The following is a 20,449-nucleotide window of genomic DNA, read 5'->3' as shown; positions in this document are numbered from 1 at the left end:
TATACAGTATATCTCTTCTAATAGTATATACAGTATATCTCTCTAATAGTATATACAGTATATCTCTCCTCTAATAGTATATACAGTATATCTCTTCTAATAGTATATACAGTATATCTCTTCTAATAGTATATACAGTATATCTCTCTAATAGTATATACAGTATATCTCTCCTCTAATAGTATATACAGTATATCTCTTCTAATAGTATATACAGTATATCTCTCTAATAGTATATACAGTATATCTCTCCTCTAATAGTATATACAGTATATCTCTCCTCTAATAGTATATACAGTATATCTCTCCTTTAATAGTATATACAGTATATCTCTTCTGTCTGTTATTCTCAGAGTGGATTAGAGATTTTGCTCCCTAACCATATAGTTATTTATATTTACCACTGCATAGATATATTTAAGAATAAATTGCCTTATATTTTAAACTTTACATATTAACTAAATTATACACCACACTTTTTTAAGGTTATTATCCGATTAATCGAAACAATAATCGATTCTGAAAATAATCGTTAGTTGCAGCCTTAGTTATTAGTAACTTGGGCTTTGGGACTTCAACTTCTCCTGGATGCTATGATGTTCCTTTATGAGTCTGTGAGAAGCTTCTGGAATGCATTGCACTGCTGTCCCTAATTTGGATAACACATGGGATCCCCAAGCGACAGAAGTAAAGTCAGTGAAATTACAAAAAAGTCAGAAAGTTCCAGTTTTATTGGGGTGCTGTCTATATACTGTATGTGAGAGGATGGTAGGGGACCACAGACACAAGAGCGATGATGTCTGAACTTTATTAGACTGTACATATGGCTGGAGAAAGCTGCCTTCTGATTGGCTCTGAACATCATTGCTATAAACGATATTAATAATATTGCTGAATCCTTCTGCCTGGTAATGGTATAGCTTGTCAGTGTTGTAATGTTCAGAGAACCATGTACAGTACATAATTACTGTGACCTTTTACACAGTGCATGTAAAGATGCTGACTCCAAAGGAGGAAGTGGAGTATACATTACAAAATAGCTGGGAATTTCCCACGGCTTCTAAAAGAAAAGAAAAAAAAAGGAAAACTTTTTGGCATTAGTTGGGCTCCATTGATTTTGGTGCATACTATACACAATATATTACCAAAAGCATTGTGACGCCTGCCTTTACACGCACATGAACTTTAGTTTAATGGCATCCCAGTCTCAGTCCATAGAATTCAATATTAAGTTGGCCCACCCTTTGCAGCTATAACAGCTTTAACCTTTCTGGGAAGGTTGTCCACAAGGTTTAGGAGTGTGTCTATGGAAATGTTTGACCATTCTTCCAGAAAGCACATTTGTGAAGTCAGGCAATGATGTGGATGAGAAGGCCTGGTCTGGCCTTGCCTGATCAGTGTAATATTATATTATATAGTTATTACTCAGTACTGATTGCAGCATGATAATCCAGCAATACAGTTCTATAATGACATGCTATCTTTGAAGCACATTACATCATATCTTATCAGTGGCAGGTACATATGTATGGCATTTGCTCTCTTGTTTTTTTCAGTTTTGTTGCTTAAGGTGGGTCCAGTACAAGTACTTTACTGTACAGGACTTGGATTTGCATTCAGAGGTGTGGTGCAGGAGGCTGCGGAGGCAGCTGCACGTACGCTGTATTTACAAACTCTCTGGAACACGTGCGGGTCATGTGATTGGGTGTGACGGCACATCTTTGTGTGCAGCCTAATGATTAACAGAAGGAGGTTGATTTGCAGAGGTTGATTAATATATCTAAAAAATAACTGTGTGATAGACCACTAGTTGCTGCTTTTATTAGACTTTATACAAGTAGTAAAAAAAAAAACTGTAAAAAGGTAAATGTTACGATCTGTGAGCAGTATTGATAAGGAATAGAAAAGTTCTGTATGCATTGGGGCCGATTTACAAATGTACAACCCTGATCATAGCTGTCTGTGTCCAGGCCGCTCATCCATCCCTAACCACAGGTAACCGCGGGGTGTGCGGATACAAACCAACAGCGACGACTCCTCTTAGGCTTTCATTTCTTCTGAGCTGTGCGCATACACCGCTGATCCCAGCTGCAAGAATTTTACTTATAGACCTGCTGTATGCAGTAAACTGGATGATCCCTGAACCCGCAGTGGTAAACATGAACTGCAGATAGGGTTGCCACTAAGGATGAGCTCAGGCGTGTTCACAACTCCACATGCCCGCGCCCGCCAGGAAGCTGACACTCCGCAGCGCCAATCGCGGGCAGTGAGACATTTCCCAATCTGTGCAGCTGCGGATCGGAAAATGTTTCACTGCCTGTGATTAGCACTGCGGAGCGTCAGCTTCCTGGCGGGCGCGGGCACGTGGAGTTGCGGACACACCTGAGCTCATCCTTAGTTGCCACCTCATCCCTTTAAACACATATGAATTACACAGGTTCTGAGGCTAATTTAATGCAGATAAGGCACCAAGTGAGTTCAATTACCACCTTAATCAGCCACAGAACCTGTGTAATTAATATGTGTTTTGGTTTAAAGGGATGAGGTGGCAACCCTAACTGCAGGCGAGTGTTTAAGGACAGTGGGTGCAGAAAGGCATTTTATTACCCTACTGTTTAAATACATTAAAATAAAAACCGCCTAGCATTTAGTATCACTTTAAGAACTGTCCTTAGAAGGACTGCAGATAAAACAGTAAGGCCTTATTTTCGGCGTGTGGCAGCCGTTGCCACCTTTCTGAAAAACAATCTGTGGTGAATCGTTTTTCAGAGGTGATTTGACATGTCACCTCCTCACTGCCTGATTTGATCCTGTAAATGCCAACCCACCACGCCACAATTGTGTGCAGTCCCCCACACTTGCATGATGCTTAATTTTTTCCACAGCTTCATAACACAGCATAAGCACAGCCCTGGGTGGCTGCATGGCCTTATTTGGCTGGCAGTTAGGGGCTGCGGCATATCAGAATTGCGTGCATTGCACACGGTTGCGGTGCATAGACTTGCCTGTGTCGCATCTGTAGGCGGTAATGTCCACCAGATGGCGCTGATACTTTGATTCCGGCAGTTCAGCCTCCAGTCAGAAGGGATCTTCTTGGACTACAGTGATACCACTCTATGGGCCATCTATGTGCTTTTCCATGTTCAGCCTCCCCATATATACAGTTGTGCTCATAAGTTTACATACCCTAGCAGAATTTATGATTTCTTGGCCATTTTTCAGAGAATATGAATGATAACACAAAAAACTTTTCTTTCACTCATGGTTAGTGTTTGGCTGAAGCAATTTAATATCAGTCAACTGATTACTCTTTTTAAATCATAATGACAACAGAAGCTACCCAAATGACTCTGATCAAAAGTTTACATACCCTGGTGATTTTGGCTTGATAACACACACACACAAGTTGACACAAGGGGGTTTGAATGGATATTAAAGGTAACCATCCTCACCGGTGATCTGTTTGCTTGTAATTAGTGTGTGTGTATAAAAGGTCAATGCGTTTCTGGACTCCTGACAGACCCTTGCATCTTTCATCCAGTGCTGCACTGACGTTTCTGGATTCTGAGTCATGGGGAAAGCAAAAGAATTGTCAAAGGATCTGTGGGAAAAGGTAGTTAAACTTATAAAACAGGAAAGGGATATAAAAAGATATCCAAGGAATTGAGAATGCCAATCAGCAGTGTTCAAACTCTAATCAAGAAGTGGAAAATGAGGGGTTCTGTTGAAACCAAACCACAGTCAGGTAGACCAACTAAAATTTCAGCCACAACTGCCAGGAAGATAGTTTGGGATGCAAAGAAAAACCCACAAATAACTGCAGGTGAAATACAGGACTCTGTAAAAACATGTGGTGTGGCTGTTTCAAGATGCACAATAAGGAGGCACTTGAAGAAAAATGGGCTGCATGCTCGAGTCGCCAGAAGAAAGCCATTACTATGCAAATGCCACAAAGTATCCCGCTTACAATACGCCAAACAGCACAGAGACAAGCCTCAAACCTTCTGGCACAAAGTCGTTTGGAGTGATGAGACTAAAATCAAGCTTTTTGGCCACAACCATAAACACTACATTTGGAGAGGAGTCAACAAGGCCTATGATGAAAGGTACATCATTCCTACTGTGAAACACGGAGGTGGATCGCTGATGTTTTGGGGATGTGTGAGCTACAAAGGCACAGGAAATTTGGTCAAAATTGATGGCAAGATGAATGCAGTATGTTATCAAAAAATACCGGAGGAACAGCCAGAAAGCTGAGCATGGGACGTAATCAGACATTCCAACATGACAATGATCCAAAACACAAGGCCAAGTCAACCTGTCATTGGCTACAGCAGAATAAAGTGAAGGTTCTGGAGTGGCCATCTCAGTCTCCTGACTTAAATATCATTGAACCACTCTGGGGAGATCTCAGACATGCAGTTCATGCAAGACAGCCCAAGAATTTACAGGAACTGGAGGCTTTTTTGCTAAGAGGAATGGGCAGCTTTATCATCTGAAAACATATATAGAGTCTCATCCACAAATACCACACAAGACTTCAAGCTGTGATTGATGTTAAAGGGGGCAATACACGGTATTAAGAACTGGAGTATGTAAACTTTTGATCAGGGTCATTTGGGTAGTTTCTGTTGTCATTATGATTTAAAAACAGTAAACACAGTTGACTGATAATAAATGGCTCCAGCCAAACACTAACCATGAGTGAAAGAAAAGTTTTTGTGTCATTATTCATATTCTCTGAAAAATGGAGAAATCATAAATTCTGCCAGGGTATGTAAAGTTATGAGCACAACTGTACATATGGGACAGCATCTCAAAAGGACATGTCTATGTATTCTTTTTTTATCATATGTTTTAAATGTGATCTAAATATATGTTGATATTTTATTATAATGTGAGACCATTTTCTTTCCTATTGGGATTATAGTGGCAACCTTTAGTCAGTCTTCTATTTTTTTCCTCCTTTTTTTTGTCCACCAAATGTAACATGCTGTTTCATTTTTGTTGTGATTGCAAAGCACAGCATGCGTGCAGCCCTGAGAGGCTGCCTTTCCTGGTTTGGCTGACAGTTGGGGTTGGGGGGGGGGGCACAGCTCTACTGCCTGGTTTTACCGCCCCCCCTAGCCGCAAATGTGCACAAACCCCAACATACACATCTCGGTTGACCCTTATGAAGAAGTATAATGTACAAAATGTATCAACTCACAGTAACCAATCGCATTTCATCCAGAACAGGCAAAGGTGTTTTCTAAAGGCAAATAGTCTATTCACTTTGTAAGGATTTCCCCTTAAATCATGTAAATGTGGGAAAAATTCACGTTGCAAAGAAAACCCCCTCCTGTGCAAAGAAAAAAAAAATCAGTATCTTAAATTGGGTGATGGAAGTCAGCAGAGCTTCACATCCTTTACTAAGCTAAGGCAAATTCCCTTGCAAAGTGAACAGCCTTTAGTAAATCAGGCCCATAAAGTCTGTGTTGGCGCATTAGAAGAGCAGTAACAGCAGCAACCAATCTCCAGAACATCAAGTGGAATTATATGAATAAATAATGGAGCTCTGTGTCACTTTAAAAGCCGCCCATCCAGCCGCTGGGTATGCTTGTAAAGCTAATGTGAGCTCTTCTGTAACTTTTATGGGGTAGAAAAAGAAGTGTCAGTAAGTTAGACTGTATATGGCCACATTTATTAATGCCGTATGTATTCTAGATCAGAGAGACCTTCGGAAAAGGGTCATTGTATTGCAGCAATATTTATATTCCTCCGCACTTTCATTAATATGAAACAAAATGTAGTCTAGAATATTCTGCGCAGATAAAGGAGCATCGGGGCTTTGTAATAGATTACAGGAGACGAGATAAAAGTCGGGAATATTCCAGAGCGATAACGTGACTGTCTTCATTATGGAATGTATGTGGTAATGACCAGCAGACACAGTTGGGTAATGGGACATATACAGCCAAAGTTCATTGTTCAGTGTGCCGTCACTATCTTTAGGTACAGTATTAGAACTGGAGGTTTTCTTTGTCAAACATTAATTTTCCACTTTTATAATGACTGATAATTCAAGCTTTGTGACATGTAATGTATTTTATCTTTACAGCACATTGACTTGATCTTATCACAAATACTATATCGGGCAGATTGACTACCATGTTTACATGGAACTGAAATGTTGATTGGAAATAAGGATTTAAACACAAAGTATTTTCAAGCACCTGTCATGGCCACTGTCTCATTTTTTTACACAACTTTTACTATTCAATCAACACTTGGTGTCCCCCTGAGCTATATATCAGTTTAAGATGAGCTTGCCAGTCATTTCAATCACTTAGGCGTCTATTTATAAATCATTCGTTAAATGAATGCCACAAGCATTCGTCCAGGCTGCTCAAACTTTCCCTATGTTTTCTCTACTATGATGCCTGGGATCTTCAGCTCCATCTAGTGTCCAAAATGAAGTGTATTCTTCTAAAATAGAAGTATATTTTGTGATTGAGGTATTTCAGAAAATATACTGCGTTTTGGCCACTAGATGGAGCTGGCAGTTAGAAAAAGTCAAATTATTAGAGAAAATACAGGGAAAATGTGTGCAGCCTCATCCAACAAATGCTTTATAAATAGACCCCTTAGCCCTCAGACTAGAAATCTCAAGACGCTATTATATTTGTTAGCCAAAAAAGTCCTAACAGTGTGCCTCTCTGAAAGCTCTGTAAACAGCCTTTTTTCTCCAAAGCAGTTAACATTAGCCTGGTAAACACATGCAAAAGAATGAGCTTGAGCTTCATCTACAGTCTAGAAATAGTAAATATCAATTATTCTACAGTTATTTCAAACATATAGTTCTCACTTAGCGTAGACACCTCAAGATTCTATTGTATTGTTTAGTCCAAAAAATACTCCCATCAATGCTAATCCCTAATTACTTTGTAAACAGGCTTTTGCAACAATGCAGTTAATGTTAGCCTGGTAAACACATGAAAATGAGCCTAGAGCTCCATCTACTGGCTGGAAATAGTAAATACTAATTATTCATATGCAATATTTCATAGAGCCCTGACTACTTTTTTTTTTTTCCTCCTTTTTTAGTGCAGGTTAGAAACTTACTGATTGCCTGCTGCAATCTATATGTTAATTTTCTCTTTTTTTCCGTGCTTATTATACAAATTCTCAGCACTGATTACATATCGGGTTTCTTTCCTCTGTTGCTTACAGTATATGTGTCTCATCACAAATGATCTCGTCTCCTCTGGAAATAGATGGTGCCTGCTGATGTGGTAACAACATTATAATCTACCTTACCTGAGGGACTTGGCATGTGCGGCGGCGGAGAATCAAAGCCTTGTTATGATCTCTCTAGTGGGTCCAGGAAGTCATTTTAGGTTGATGAAAATTCACCTTACAGGCATTGGTGGAGGGGGCGGAGTCACAATCAAGGGGACCGGAGTATAGTGGCACTATAAAATAAGTGTCTATACAGTTTAAAATCCAGTAATACGCGGTCTCACCCCGCTCTGCACATGCTCAGTTGCTCTCCATTTTTAGGCACTGACGAGTTTGTAGAGGCCGATCTGCTGACAGCCTTAGCGAGGAAATAAACCCTTCTATCCTTTACAGCCAAGGAAGCTGCTTCTGTTTGATCATCAACTGCCATGGTGCCGCATATGTGATCAGTTATGACACCAGCCATTTGATGGTTTGACGATTTGGTTGAGGAAACAAGCAAATGTGACAGTTAGCGATCCCGGCATTCCAGGAATGTAACTCTATTTGAAACTGTTAAATTGACAGCTTTAATTCCACATTATGATTTACTGCTGTTCAGGGGCTCCGGGCGTCAGCAAAATGGCAGCCTCCAGCAAGAAGAAACAGGAGCAATGCTGGAGGCAATTTACAGCAGACACTAATTTTGGTAGCATAATTATTAATGTGGAATGTATGTTCCTTGCTAAAGATATTATTTTTTATCAAGTTATGGGTAAAGTTCCACTTTAACTGCTTGCCGACCAGCCGCTGTCATTTTACTGCGGCAGGTCGGCACGATCCCGCGAGCCATCGTAGCTATACGTCGGGTCGTGGGATCAGGATAACAGGCGCGCGCACACGCGCCTGCTGCACTCCGGGGTGCCAATGCTCTTGGCCTACGGTCGCAATGACCGACGATCGCGGGCACGAGAGGCAGAACACGGAACTGTGTGTGTAAACACACAAATCCCTGTTCTGCTCTGTGTGGAGTGACAGATTGTGTGTTCCTAATAGCTAGGAACCACAATCCATCATTTCCTCTAGTCAGTCCCCTCCCCCTACAGTTAGAAACACACACAGGGAACACAGTTAACCTCTTGATCGCCCCCTAGTGTTAACCCCTTCTCTGCCAATGACATTTTTACAGTAATCAGTGCATTATTATAGCACTGATCGCTGTATAAATGCCAATAGTCCCAAAAATGTGTCAAAAGTGTCCAATGTGTCCGCCATAATATCGCAGTCCTGATAAAAATCGCAGATCGCCAGCATTACTAATAAAAAAAAAAAAAATAATAATAAAAATGCCATAAATCTATCCCCTATTTTATAGACGCTATAACTTTTGCGCAAACCAAACAATATACACTTATTATGATTTTTTTTACCAAAAATATGTAGAAGAATACATATCGGCCTAAACTGAGGGGGAAAAACAATTATATATTTTTGGGGGATATTTATTATAGCAAAAAGTAAAAAATATTGCGTTTTTTGTTTTTTTTCAAAATTGTTGCTCTTTTTTTGTTTATAGCACAAAAAATAAAAAACGCTCTATTTGTGGGGAAAAAAAGGACGTCAGTTTTGTTTGGGTGCAACGTTGCACGGCCGCACAATTGAACAGCGATGTGAAGTCAAGATATAACTATAGAAGCTGCCTTTTCTGACTTGTTTTTGAAAGTACAACCTTCTTTTTTTTTTTTTTTTTTTTTGCTTCACTATTTAGCAAGTTACAGACCCAGAAACATATGTACTATACATATCAAGTGTGCTGACACTTCACTGGTTGCATGCTTGTTCCGGGTTGTACTGAGAATATAATGATGATGGCCCTGGAACATGCACATTCAGAAGTAAGTCAGCAGCTGTCATATTTCTGTTCTGAAATCTATTCAGTGTCTGTCAGCCTTTCATAGTTTACTACATGGAGGAAAAATGTGACTTGCTGCTAAGGGCAACATGCAGATGAATGGAGCAGGGATGCGTCATTGGTTGCTAGGATGCTATTGGTTGCACAGCTGACAGCGTCTTAACAACCAAAGATGTTGTGTGGCCCGGGGGCTGAACATGTCACTCATGAGGGACACTCTTTATGAATTGCAGTGAATGTTGTTAGCAAAACGGTTACATTTTTCTATTTTGAACATTCCTTTAAGGAGTAAAACAAGAAAGGAGGAGGCCAGCTCCAAGCTATCTTCTCGGGTGTGAATATACAACAATCAGTCTCCAGCCTGCTTGCGAGCTGCCTGAAAAATGAGATTTGACCACAGTCCCAGTGAGTGATCCCTGGGGGAGGGTAGGCAGAGACAATGCTTCACCCTGCATCTGAAAGACTGCTATGTTTGCCAAAGATGATCATCTCAACCCTAAGCATAGGTGCTGGTCTGGAGGTGGTTTGTAATGGTAAAACTTACAGTCTCATTTACTTGTCTGGTAGATATTTATTTAGACCAAAGGTGCCACCCCTTACCCGCTCCACAGGCACCTTCTAGTTCCTCCAGGACGGTGGTACACGTCAGTAACTAAGGCAGCCCCCCATCTACACACTCAATGTGGATGAGATTCTCCCCACTGAGCTATTGTATTCTGACAGTGGGGAGACTTTCCTGCCATCAGAATACACTGATCAGAGCTGTGGGTTGTAGCTGGCAGCGCTGATCGAATAGGGGAAATCTGACAAGCTAATTGTACAGAAGTCAATCGATAGAACAACTTTTGTGCAACCAGCCTGCCCATACATGGATCGAGAGTCCCTGCTGAACCGGATGAAGTTAAAAGCTGGATAAATTCATATTACTCTTCCTATTCCTTCCAGACTGATAAGCACCTGAATTTGCAGTAAGCTGGCTATAGATTACTCGATTTTTCAATCCACGTATGGCCAGTTTAGGAGAGCAGGAGGTGATCGGGGGAACATGCATTCCCCAATCTCCTCTGTCACTAATACACTTGGAAGGAATGCGTATTACATTACTTCCAGGTTCACAGCTGTCATTAGTCAGCTACTGTAGCTGAGGATCCAGCTTATCAAGCACAATCTGTGCTTCATTAGTTGCAGCGAAGAGCAGGGGAGACATTGGGGGTCTATTAGACATGTAATCTGCCAAATGCTATCACATAGGGGGCTTGTTAGCAAGAGTTTAGTTGTTAGTAAGTCTAGAGGTTGAGAAATAAGGTGTAATACCTTTTTCCTCGCTCTGGTAGGATTCTTCCATCTTTGGGACCCATAACCTGAAGCCTCTTCACTAAGATGCTCCAGGTAGTGGTCACACTCTGATGTCATCAAATACAATGTAGGACTTTTAGCCCTGCATTGTAGATGAGGATGGTGGGGGACCGCCCGAAGTGCTGGAGAGAAAAGAGCGCCAAAGCGAGAAGTAATGGAAGTATTGCGCCTTATTTTTCTACCCCTGGATTAAACAATTGTTTAATTCTTGAATCCACACTGAAAGGGTGTTTTGTTCAGCCTTAATGTTCACTTCTGAATAAAGTGTGACTGTAAAGTGCTGGAGCAAGGTGAATGTTACAGGCTCATCCCCAATGGATTTCCCCCTCTATTTGTACCGATGACTATTGAGGAAAATATAACATTTTAAAGTTGTCTATAGAACAGGATGGAAGAGAAAATCATCCAATGGGGACACCTGTTCTGGAACATTTGTCTAAAAGGGGAATTCCCTTTTCTTTGGGAGATTTTACCCAACTTCCTGTTGTGTCTATGGGACAAGAAGTGAAGGGAAACTTCCACAATGGTACACAGATTGCAGAAAAAAAAATATCCTGGAAGAGGTTTTAATCTTTTCCTTTTCTATAAAATAAAAACTATATGGCTATGTATACACTTTAAAGTGGTAGTAAACTTTGTAAAGAAAAAAAAAATGTCACCCTGCAAGGCATCCCACTTACCTTAAAACGAAGCCCTCCACCACTGACAGGGCTTCCATCTTCACCCGGTCTTCAGGTTTGCGGACTCCAGCCATCTGACTGGCCGAGCTATGATGTCACTCCTGCACATGGGAGCCACTGTTTACGGCACAGACCTCTGAAGGAACGGCATGCCATTCCTTCAAAGCCCATATGCCAGTGACATCACCGGCTGCTATTCTGTGCGATATCTCTTAAACGGTGCATGTTTAGGATATATTCATTTTATTTTTATTATTGTAAGCTTACCTGTAGGTAAACATGGTAGACAGGACTTTACTACCACTGCTGGGGAGTACTTTATGGTAGGGCATAGTGGGGAACTTTGGGGTACCTTGGACAGCACTGATATTTTCACTTCTGTTCAGCACCAAAATGAACACCACCAGAACTTCAGTACCAGAATATATAATAGTTATAACTGATCATTCCTTAAGAGGACAGCATGTACCAGATATAGATCATTAAAATGCCTATTTTCTAATTACAGGTTCTCTGATTTGCTTCATTCAAGAGACCAAAATGTCTATGGAATTAGCAGATTATCAGACAAGTGAATGGTCACCCCTTCCCGTGGTTATTATCGGTAAGTGTTTGCCTGTTGGATTTGCATACTGCTTAGTCATGGCGTTGCTAATAATTCTTATAAAACTGAAACGAGAAGTTTCTCTGCTGATTTCCGTTTAGAACTCTTCCACTTTAGCAATAATCACTCTAATGCCCTGTACACAAGACAGAAAATGTGTGATAGGACCTTGTTGTCGGAAATTCTGACCATGTGTGGGCTTCATCACACATTTTCCATAGGAATTTCCGACACACAAAGTTTGAGAGCTTGCTATAAAATTTTCCGACAACAAAATCCGTTGTCGGAAATTCCGATCGTGTGTACACAAATCCGGGGCATAAAGCCTCGTACACACAGTCGGATTTTCCAATGGGAATTGTGTGATGACCGGCTGTTGTCGGATTTTCCACGGACAAATGTCTGTTGGACAAGCCAGAAGCGGTCGGTCTTGTAAACTAGCGTTCGTAATGGAGAATTAACATTCGTGACGTGCCAAATTCTGAAATCTCGAAATGCAGCGCACAATTCTCTTCTTCTTTAATGGGATAATAATGAAGCTGCTTTGGTGGTGATACTGATGGAGTTATTGCAAATGAATTTTCAAAGGCTTTTTTTTTCTAGTGATATCAAGAATAATATTATTATGCTTGTTGTTTTTTTTTTTTGTGCAAGTTACCACAACACCATTATCCCATGGTTTTTAAGATCAAAGATACAGCTATGTTGGTGTCCCTTGTTAATTTTACATTGTATTTTTTAAAATGTAACTGCCTACTCCCAAACTGTCATTTGAAGTAAAACACATAGCCAAGTATTATTCTACACAATTTTTTTATTGTGCATTAAAAAAAGAAAACAGATAAAATTAGACATGCTATCTGCCAATATAACTTAACCAAAAAGTGCATTCTATGCATCCAAAAATATAGAAAATATAACAAATCAAATCATTATTCAACCATAAAATAAAAGCCTCATGCATGTGTCCTGCTTCTTAATATACGGGGTCAACAATCCCAGGAGTTGGTGAAAGCAGGGGTCTGTCATCCGGAGATAATTCAGAAAATCATCCGATTATTCTCCTGGAGCTCCCGCAGCAAAGGCATATAACATAATTGGTCACGATTATTAAAGCAACCAATTTTTGGTCCAAGAAATCCTCCTCCTCCTGTTCCTGGACTGGACTTGGGTCAAAGCAATAAATCCAAGGACAATAATAAATAACACGTTATCTCCTCCGATTCCGCAACATGGCAGGTTGGCAAACGGCCGCTCAGAAACGAACCGAAAAGCACTAAATGAAAAGTGCTAAATGAAAAGCACGAAATGAAAATCAACACTTACCAAACTTCTACTAACATGAAGCTAGCAGAAGGAGCCCAAAGGATGGTGCTAAAGAGCTGAAAAAACACATAGTACATGACTTGGTTCATGTTTGTTGGCTGACAATTGTGTGCTGTTTGTATGCAATACAAGTTTGGGGCCAACGCCCTTTGTCTGCAGAAAATCTGATCGTGTGTTCGTACACACGATCAGATTTTCCGCTTAGGTCTGAAGAGAGCTATGTGAGTAGGAGCGCTTCCACATCCGTCCTTCAAGAAGAGTTGCGCTTGCTCAGTTCTTATTTGTTTTTACAATATTTATGCCATATTTTTTTAACCATGTTAATTTTAAAGTGGAACTAAACCCATTGATTTTTTTTCAGTTTTTTTTAAGGGGCGCTGTAATTGATAACTGTCACAGTTCCTTGTACTTTCAACTTAACTATCAAGCCATCAAATTGATGGTGTCATAGCTGATTACATGTACAGCACCATGGCAACTGCAGATCAAATGGAGGCTAAGAGGGCAGCTTCTTTGACTGTAAGGGCCCTTTCACACTGGGGCGGGGGCAGCGTCAGTGGTAAAGCGCCGATATTGTAAGCGGCGCTTTACCGTCGGTATTCGGCCACTAGCGGGGCGGTTTTACCCCCCGCTAGCGGCCGAGAAAGAGTTAAAAACCACTGCAAAGTGCCTCTGCAGAGGCGCTTTGCCGGCGGTATAGCCGCGCCGTCCCATTGATTTCAATGGGCAGGAGCGGTGAAGGAGCGGTATGCACTCCGCTCCTTCACCGCTCCGAATTTGCTGCTAGCAGGACTTTTTTTACCGTCCTGCTAGTGCACCGCTCCAGTGTGAAAGTCCTCGGAGCTTTCACACTGGAGACAAAGCAGCGGCTCTTTCGGGACGGTTTGCAGGCGCTATTATTAGCGCAATAGCGCCTGCAAACCACCCCAGTGTGAAAGGGCCCTAAAGGATAGGATGTTATAGTTCCTTGTTAAAGTGAAGTTCCACCCCCCCCAAAAAAAAAAAATAGTAATGTTCTTAAAAAAAATAAAAAAAAAACATTTGGATAAATTTTTTTTTTTTTACTCACCTCTAAATGCCTGTTGCTAGGGGGTCCCTCAAAGTCTGTCTCCCTCGGTGCCTGGGCTCCTGACGTCACCTCCTTCAGCGCAGGAAAGGAGATCGCCTCTCCACCCTCCCTCTTGTCAATCATCTGGGACACGTGACCGGTCCCAGATGATTGCGGGGCCAGTGATGGCGCGTGGCTCGCGCATGCGCAGTGGGTGCCCGGCTGTGGAGCCACAGCCAGGCGCCCACAGTTGAAATTTCGGCGCCGACGAGCGGAGGGGGGGACGATTGGGGCTTCGATCCCCCGCATCACTGGACCCTGGGACAGGTAAGTGTTTCCGATTAAAAGTCAGGAGCTGCAGTATTTGTAGCTGCTGACTTCTATTTTTTTTTTTTTTTAAATGGGAACCCCGCTTTAAGTGTGACAGCCTGTCTTGAAGACATGTTAAATTAACAGTCTAAAGAGCACAGACCCCAGTAAACCACTTCAACTACCTTTTAAGGAAGTGAAACCTATACAAGATGCATTCTTTTTTTTTTTTTAATCAAATTGTTTTTTTTTTATTTTTCCATATACAAACAAAATGAAATACACTCAAAACATAAGCATCACATATCTCCGCCCAATAACAACACATACAAAAAAAGAGGTGAAGAAAAAAAGAAAAGGAACTTTCCATATCTGCGCTCACCACACTATATTTCAATCGTTATTCAGAACCCTCCATCACATTATTACACCTAAATGGTACTTATATTCATATGCCCTTTTTCCCCTCCAAAAATCTAACTCATTGTCAACTTTCCTCAGTATCGTTAATATACTTAACTGACTGTTCAGACAAGTTGGAGACTAACCACCAGTCCCCGATTTTCACACATTTTTTAGGACTTCTCCTATGTTTATATGTTCGTTCCTCTTGTCTTAGATTAGGATTAATTGCTTTAATCCATTGATCTATTGTTGGTGGATAGATTGATATCCATTCTTGTAATATAAGTTTACATGCCATACACATAGTTCTCAGCCACATCACAAGATGCATTCTGATTGGTTGCTCTGGATAGTTCACTTTCCATATGATTATTATTGAATAAGCCCATTGATGCAGACCAGTGGTAACTAAATAATGTCTTACAACCAACTGCAACTATGCATCCTTGATTACAGAATTCTGATTGGCTGGCATTTGCCCATATCCCCAATGCTACACAGTCAGCAAAAAAATAACCTGGCAGGGTAGGCTCTTCCCTACTGTATCCAAAACTAAAAAAAATGTTTGGCTATGTATACTGTACAACTCAAGTTGTCTGGCAAGTGGCCATAGTATGCTGCTAATCAGAGGCCAGAGCCAATAGGCTTGGTATGGCAATATTAGTTCTTTTGTTTGGCAATAAAGAATTTCTTCTAATCTAGAAGCATAAAAGGCCCTATTTGTATTCCTCATACCTGTTACATTTACATTACCATGTTAGCAATCTGGCAAGTAGAAAATTGTCTTCCACAGGCCAAAACTATCTACCTAGTTGTAACAGTGTAATTATATATTATTTAGAGTGAGAACAAAGCGGAGACACAAGATATAACAAGAAACCATTTAGTCAGACATGCTTTGCATGAGATTTTCATATGCATTTAAAGTTCAGTGATATGTCCTGAATTTAACCTTGATCTATGTTGTCAGAGACCTACATTGTGTGCTAATTAGCATTGTCTTTAGTTTACAGGCACACAAGGGCCAGCTGTAACTTGTATTACATCATATAAGTACACCATGCCCATACCCACTGATGTCCCTGCCAGCCAACGCTGGAAGTGGCTCAGCAGGTTCTCTGTAGGGGAGCAATACATCATTGTTCCAAATGTAATCATATCTCAATGACCATCACAAAGGGCACAGATATGTATTATGTTCTTACATATTCACTCAGAGCAGGGAAAACATGTATTGAATGGGAAATACAATAATGTACCAACATAAATAAATGGAATACTTTGCCCTAAAGCTGAACACCAGGCAAACAGCTTAATCCACTGTTAAATACAAATATGTAAACTGCCTTGCCTGCCTAAAGATTAGTAATTCAGTTCAGCCAGTCTAGGTCCTGATGGGCTTTGGGCATTTGCAGCATGTTTCGGGTGCATTCAGCTTCCATCTGAGATCATTCAGAATTCATTGTCAGGTGCATTTGATCTGCAGTTGACCTCCTTCTGATCTGCTTTTGCGCCTGTCTAAACTGCATTAATGTGCTTCAATTTGCTTTTGCATTCCCATTGACTTGTATTGGGTGAGAAGTTGCCCATCCTTGCAGGCTCTTAAAGGATAAGTCCACCCTAACCCTAAAATCCCTACATCTACAGACTTCCATGATCTAACACTAACCTATAAAGCCCTGTAAAAAAGAAATCAGTATACATACCTTTTTTGAAGCCAATCCGATCCGGTCCTACACTGAGCTTTCAGCTGCAGCTTCGCTGTGGAGGCGGGTGCAGAGGAGGCACCAGACAATGGAAGCCCCATAGTAACTCTATGGGTCACTTTCCATTCATTTCACAGCCATTGTCGGCTGTGTCCTCTGCAGAGCTTCCACCGCTGGAGACCGAACCGGAGCGGCTTAAAAAAAGGTATGTATAGAGATTTCTTCTTTACAAGGCTAGATAGGTTAGTCTTAGAATGTGGATGTTTGCAGATGTAGGGATTTTAGTGTTAGGATGGACTTTTACTTTAATATAGTTACTCAATATTCCTGGATCACTAACCTTAAGTTATCCCTCTGCTCGCTGTGCTCTCCTCTTATCAACAAGCACCCAGTGTTACAATACAGTAAAGCAGCCCATATATATAATGACTCTTCCTTATCCACACACCCGAGGTGGATGGGGGAATCCCCCTACTGAGCCTTTGTATTCTGATATTCAGAATACACTGATCAGCACTGTTGGCTATAGCCTGTGGCCCTGATTGTGCGGGGAAAATCCAACAGGCTGGTTGCACAAAAGTCCCTGGTTAACCGACTGAATCTCGATCCATGTATCCAGCTTAAAGCTATAAAGATTAATACTGCTCTTCATCCTTCTTCCAATCTGATACTGCAAATTCAGGTACTTAAAGCTGGTCATAGATTACTGTTTTTTTTTTTTTTTTTCGATCAGCCAGCGGGATGAAAAAATATAAAATAAACATATGGATTCCTCCATCCACACATGCGAGGTATCCTTCCCACCCGAACATTGTATTCTGACAGTGGGCTGCAGCCATATGATCAAGAAAAAGTTTCCAATTTTCCAGCCTATTAATAAAAGTCATTCTAATGATCGTCTGTCCTACAGGCATGGACACACATGGATCTAAATTTGTCTGGTCCCTGCTAAACCGGTCAAATTTTGATCCATCTATGTCCAGTTTTAGACTATCTGGATTAAATGATGGTCGCCTCTGCTGGGATTTCAGGATTAAGCTGTGTGTTCATGTGAATGGATGGATTCATCCATGCCTTGATTCTAGTAGTCAGGCTTTTTTAGGACTATTTATCTGTTAATACCAACAATGTGGATTCCACTGTATAACTTTTCTGATGTACTGTATATGCTAGCATAAATGTCTGTATCCTATAATTGTGTAATGGGAAATATACCAGGTTGTAAAGGCAGAAGTTTTTTTTTTTATATATTATTGCATCCTATGCATTAAAATAAAAATCCTTCTGTGTGCAGCAGAACCCCTAGTACTTACCTGAGCTCCCTCTAATCCAGCCATGTTGCACGAGAGACTCGGCTGTCTGGGGCTTTCCCTCCTGATTGGCTGAGATAGCAGTGAAGCAGCCTCCTGCTGCTGTCAATAAAATTCAGTGAGCCAATGAAGAGAGAGAGGGGGTGGGGCTGGGCCATGGCTCTGTCTCTGAATGGATACACAGATGCAAACAAAGCCTGGGGGATGCCCAGGAAAAAATTCCAAGCCTACTTACCACTAGCTCGCAGACAATGAAATTGACCTGTCTAACAGTATGCATTAAAAACAGGGGTTTAGTCCAAACGCATTTGCAAACGCATGCGTAAGCCACAGAGCCTCATCACGGCACCCTGACATCTGTGGTCCTAACACTAAAATATGAGTGTCCCCACAGTGGAGGCACATGCATTCCGATGGATAAATGCAGGCAGGTGGACTGAAGTGCAGCCCACCCCTTCTTAATGGTACAGGAGCACACTGTACATGGATACACAGAGCTGCGGTTCGGCTTGGGTGCCCTCATAGCAAGCTGCTTGCTGTGGGGGAACTCAACAGGAGGGAAGGGCCAGGAACACCGAAGAGGGACCTGAGAAGAGAAGAATCAGGGCTGCTCTGTGCAAAACCAACTCTACAGAGCAGGTAAGTATAACATGTTTGTTATTTTGAAACAAAAAAACAAGACTTTAGTTTCACTTTAATATTCTCTCTACTGAAATTACAAAACAGGTGACTTTTGGATCAATACGTCCACCCTTGACAATAAACTCATTCTCACGGAACGTCCCACACTCCGCTTGAGTGCTTCCGTCAGTATACCACTTCCTCCCAGTCTGGATATAGATATCAGATATTCCAACCGCTCACAAAGCACAAAACAAGGCGAGACTTGCTTAGTTGCTAACATGGACTGTTTTATTATCACACGGACACAACAGATAAAATAACTCAGAGACTCCCCCCCCCACACTTGGAAAAGAGGGCGAGTTAAACTGTTCAAAGACAATGGACACACAGGTCAGGTGTGTTCACATTTCTCCTCAGTAAACAGTCTTATCAGCAGGAGGGCTGCTGGAGGAATCCCCCCTCCCTTCATAGAGATACACTTCCCAAATGATCACAGCAAAGAGTCCACAACAGAATGAGACAATATACAATATATACATATATACAAGATTGAGTCTGATTAGTACAGATCAGACTGGATTTCTCATTCACCTCGCAAAGAGTATTGTTCCCTTGAAAATCCAGGGCCCATAATCAAAAGGCAAGAGGCCTGCATTCAGTCCTCTCCAAAAGCCTCTGTCTCAGCTAGGTCTGTCACACTCATGCTTCAGAGCTGCTATCCCAAGACATAAAAGACGTAATAGATGGCATATCCTTCTCCCTTGCATAAATATATATTACCTCTATTATAATACATATAGCTTTGATCTGCCTGCTGTTCTCCCTGTGGGAGCTGTGCATTTTTAGTTCTCATGTTGCATTGTCTTACTTTCATCATTGGGTCCAGGCAACTGGAGAAAATGAAAATTAATGGCCAAAAAAATTCTGCTCATACGTAGAAAGCGTATTTACAAATGGGCGATTTTTCATGTGTTGCTTTTCAGAACATATAAATATATCTATTTAATGATTAATGTTTGCTTGCTTTTAGGTAATGGTCCATCAGGGATTTGTCTGTCCTACTTATTGTCTGGATATACTCCATATGTGAAAGAAGGAGCTGTACATCCCAATCCATTGTTACAAAGGAAACTAGAAGAATTCCCTGGTGTTCCTATCACAGAACAGGTTTGTGTACTTTTATATATGAAATTATGCAGTCACAGGATCATTGCTATATCTGCAACATACAGTATATGTTATAATGTTACAGTGGTTAGAATTGGCTATCATGTTGACTTTGAAGTTTAGTCCATTGACACCGAAGCAATACATGAAAATAGCTAAAACTCCAGCAAATTGATCTCAGAAAAGACGAAGGGAACATCTGTGACAAGCAAATTGCTTTCATGGCAATCTAATATTTGAGCTATGCTGGCAATTATTTAGTCCCTGCTAAACCGGTCAAATTTTGATCCATCTATGTCCAGTTTTAGACTATCTGGATTAAATGATGGTCGCCTCTGCTGGGATTTCAGGATTAAGCTGTGTGTTCTTGTGAATGGATGGATTCATCCATGCCTTGATTCTAGTAGTCAGGCTTTTTTAGGCCTATTTATCTGTTAATACCAACAATGTGGATTCCACTGTATAACTTTTCTGATGTACTGTATATGCTAGCATAAATGTCTGTATCCTATAATTGTGTAATGGGAAATATACCAGGTTGTAAAGGCAGAAGTTTTTTTTATATTAATGCATCCTATGCATTAAAATAAAAATCCTTCTGTGTGCAGCAGAACCCCTAGTACTTACCTGAGCTCCCTCTAATCTAGCTATGTTGCACGAGAGACTCGGCTGTCTGGGGCTTTCCCTCCTGATTGGCTGAGACAGCAGTTAAGCAGCCTCCCGCTGCTGTCAATAAAATTCAGTGAGCCAATGAAGAGAGAGAGGGGGTGGGGCTGGGCTACGGCTCTGTGTCTGAATGGAT

General features: G+C 41.1%; 1 protein-coding gene across 1 annotated transcript in view; it reads left to right on the top strand.

Moving 5' to 3' along the window:
• LOC141112537 (oxidative stress-induced growth inhibitor 1-like) overlaps window positions 1-20,449 on the top strand; it is a 36,984-nt gene that overhangs the window by 2,816 nt on the left and 13,719 nt on the right. The window contains exons 2-3 of the mRNA XM_073605454.1: window positions 11,657-11,752; window positions 19,511-19,647. Of these exons, the coding sequence (XP_073461555.1) occupies window positions 11,689-11,752; window positions 19,511-19,647 (201 nt within the window). The 5' untranslated portion in view covers window positions 11,657-11,688. The remainder of the gene's footprint in view (window positions 1-11,656; window positions 11,753-19,510; window positions 19,648-20,449) is intronic.

The sequence above is a fragment of the Aquarana catesbeiana genome, linkage group LG11 (genome assembly GCF_042186555.1).
Source record: "Aquarana catesbeiana isolate 2022-GZ linkage group LG11, ASM4218655v1, whole genome shotgun sequence".
NCBI classification, from domain to species: Eukaryota; Metazoa; Chordata; class Amphibia; order Anura; family Ranidae; genus Aquarana; species Aquarana catesbeiana.
This window is presented reverse-complemented; position numbering and strand designations above follow the sequence as displayed.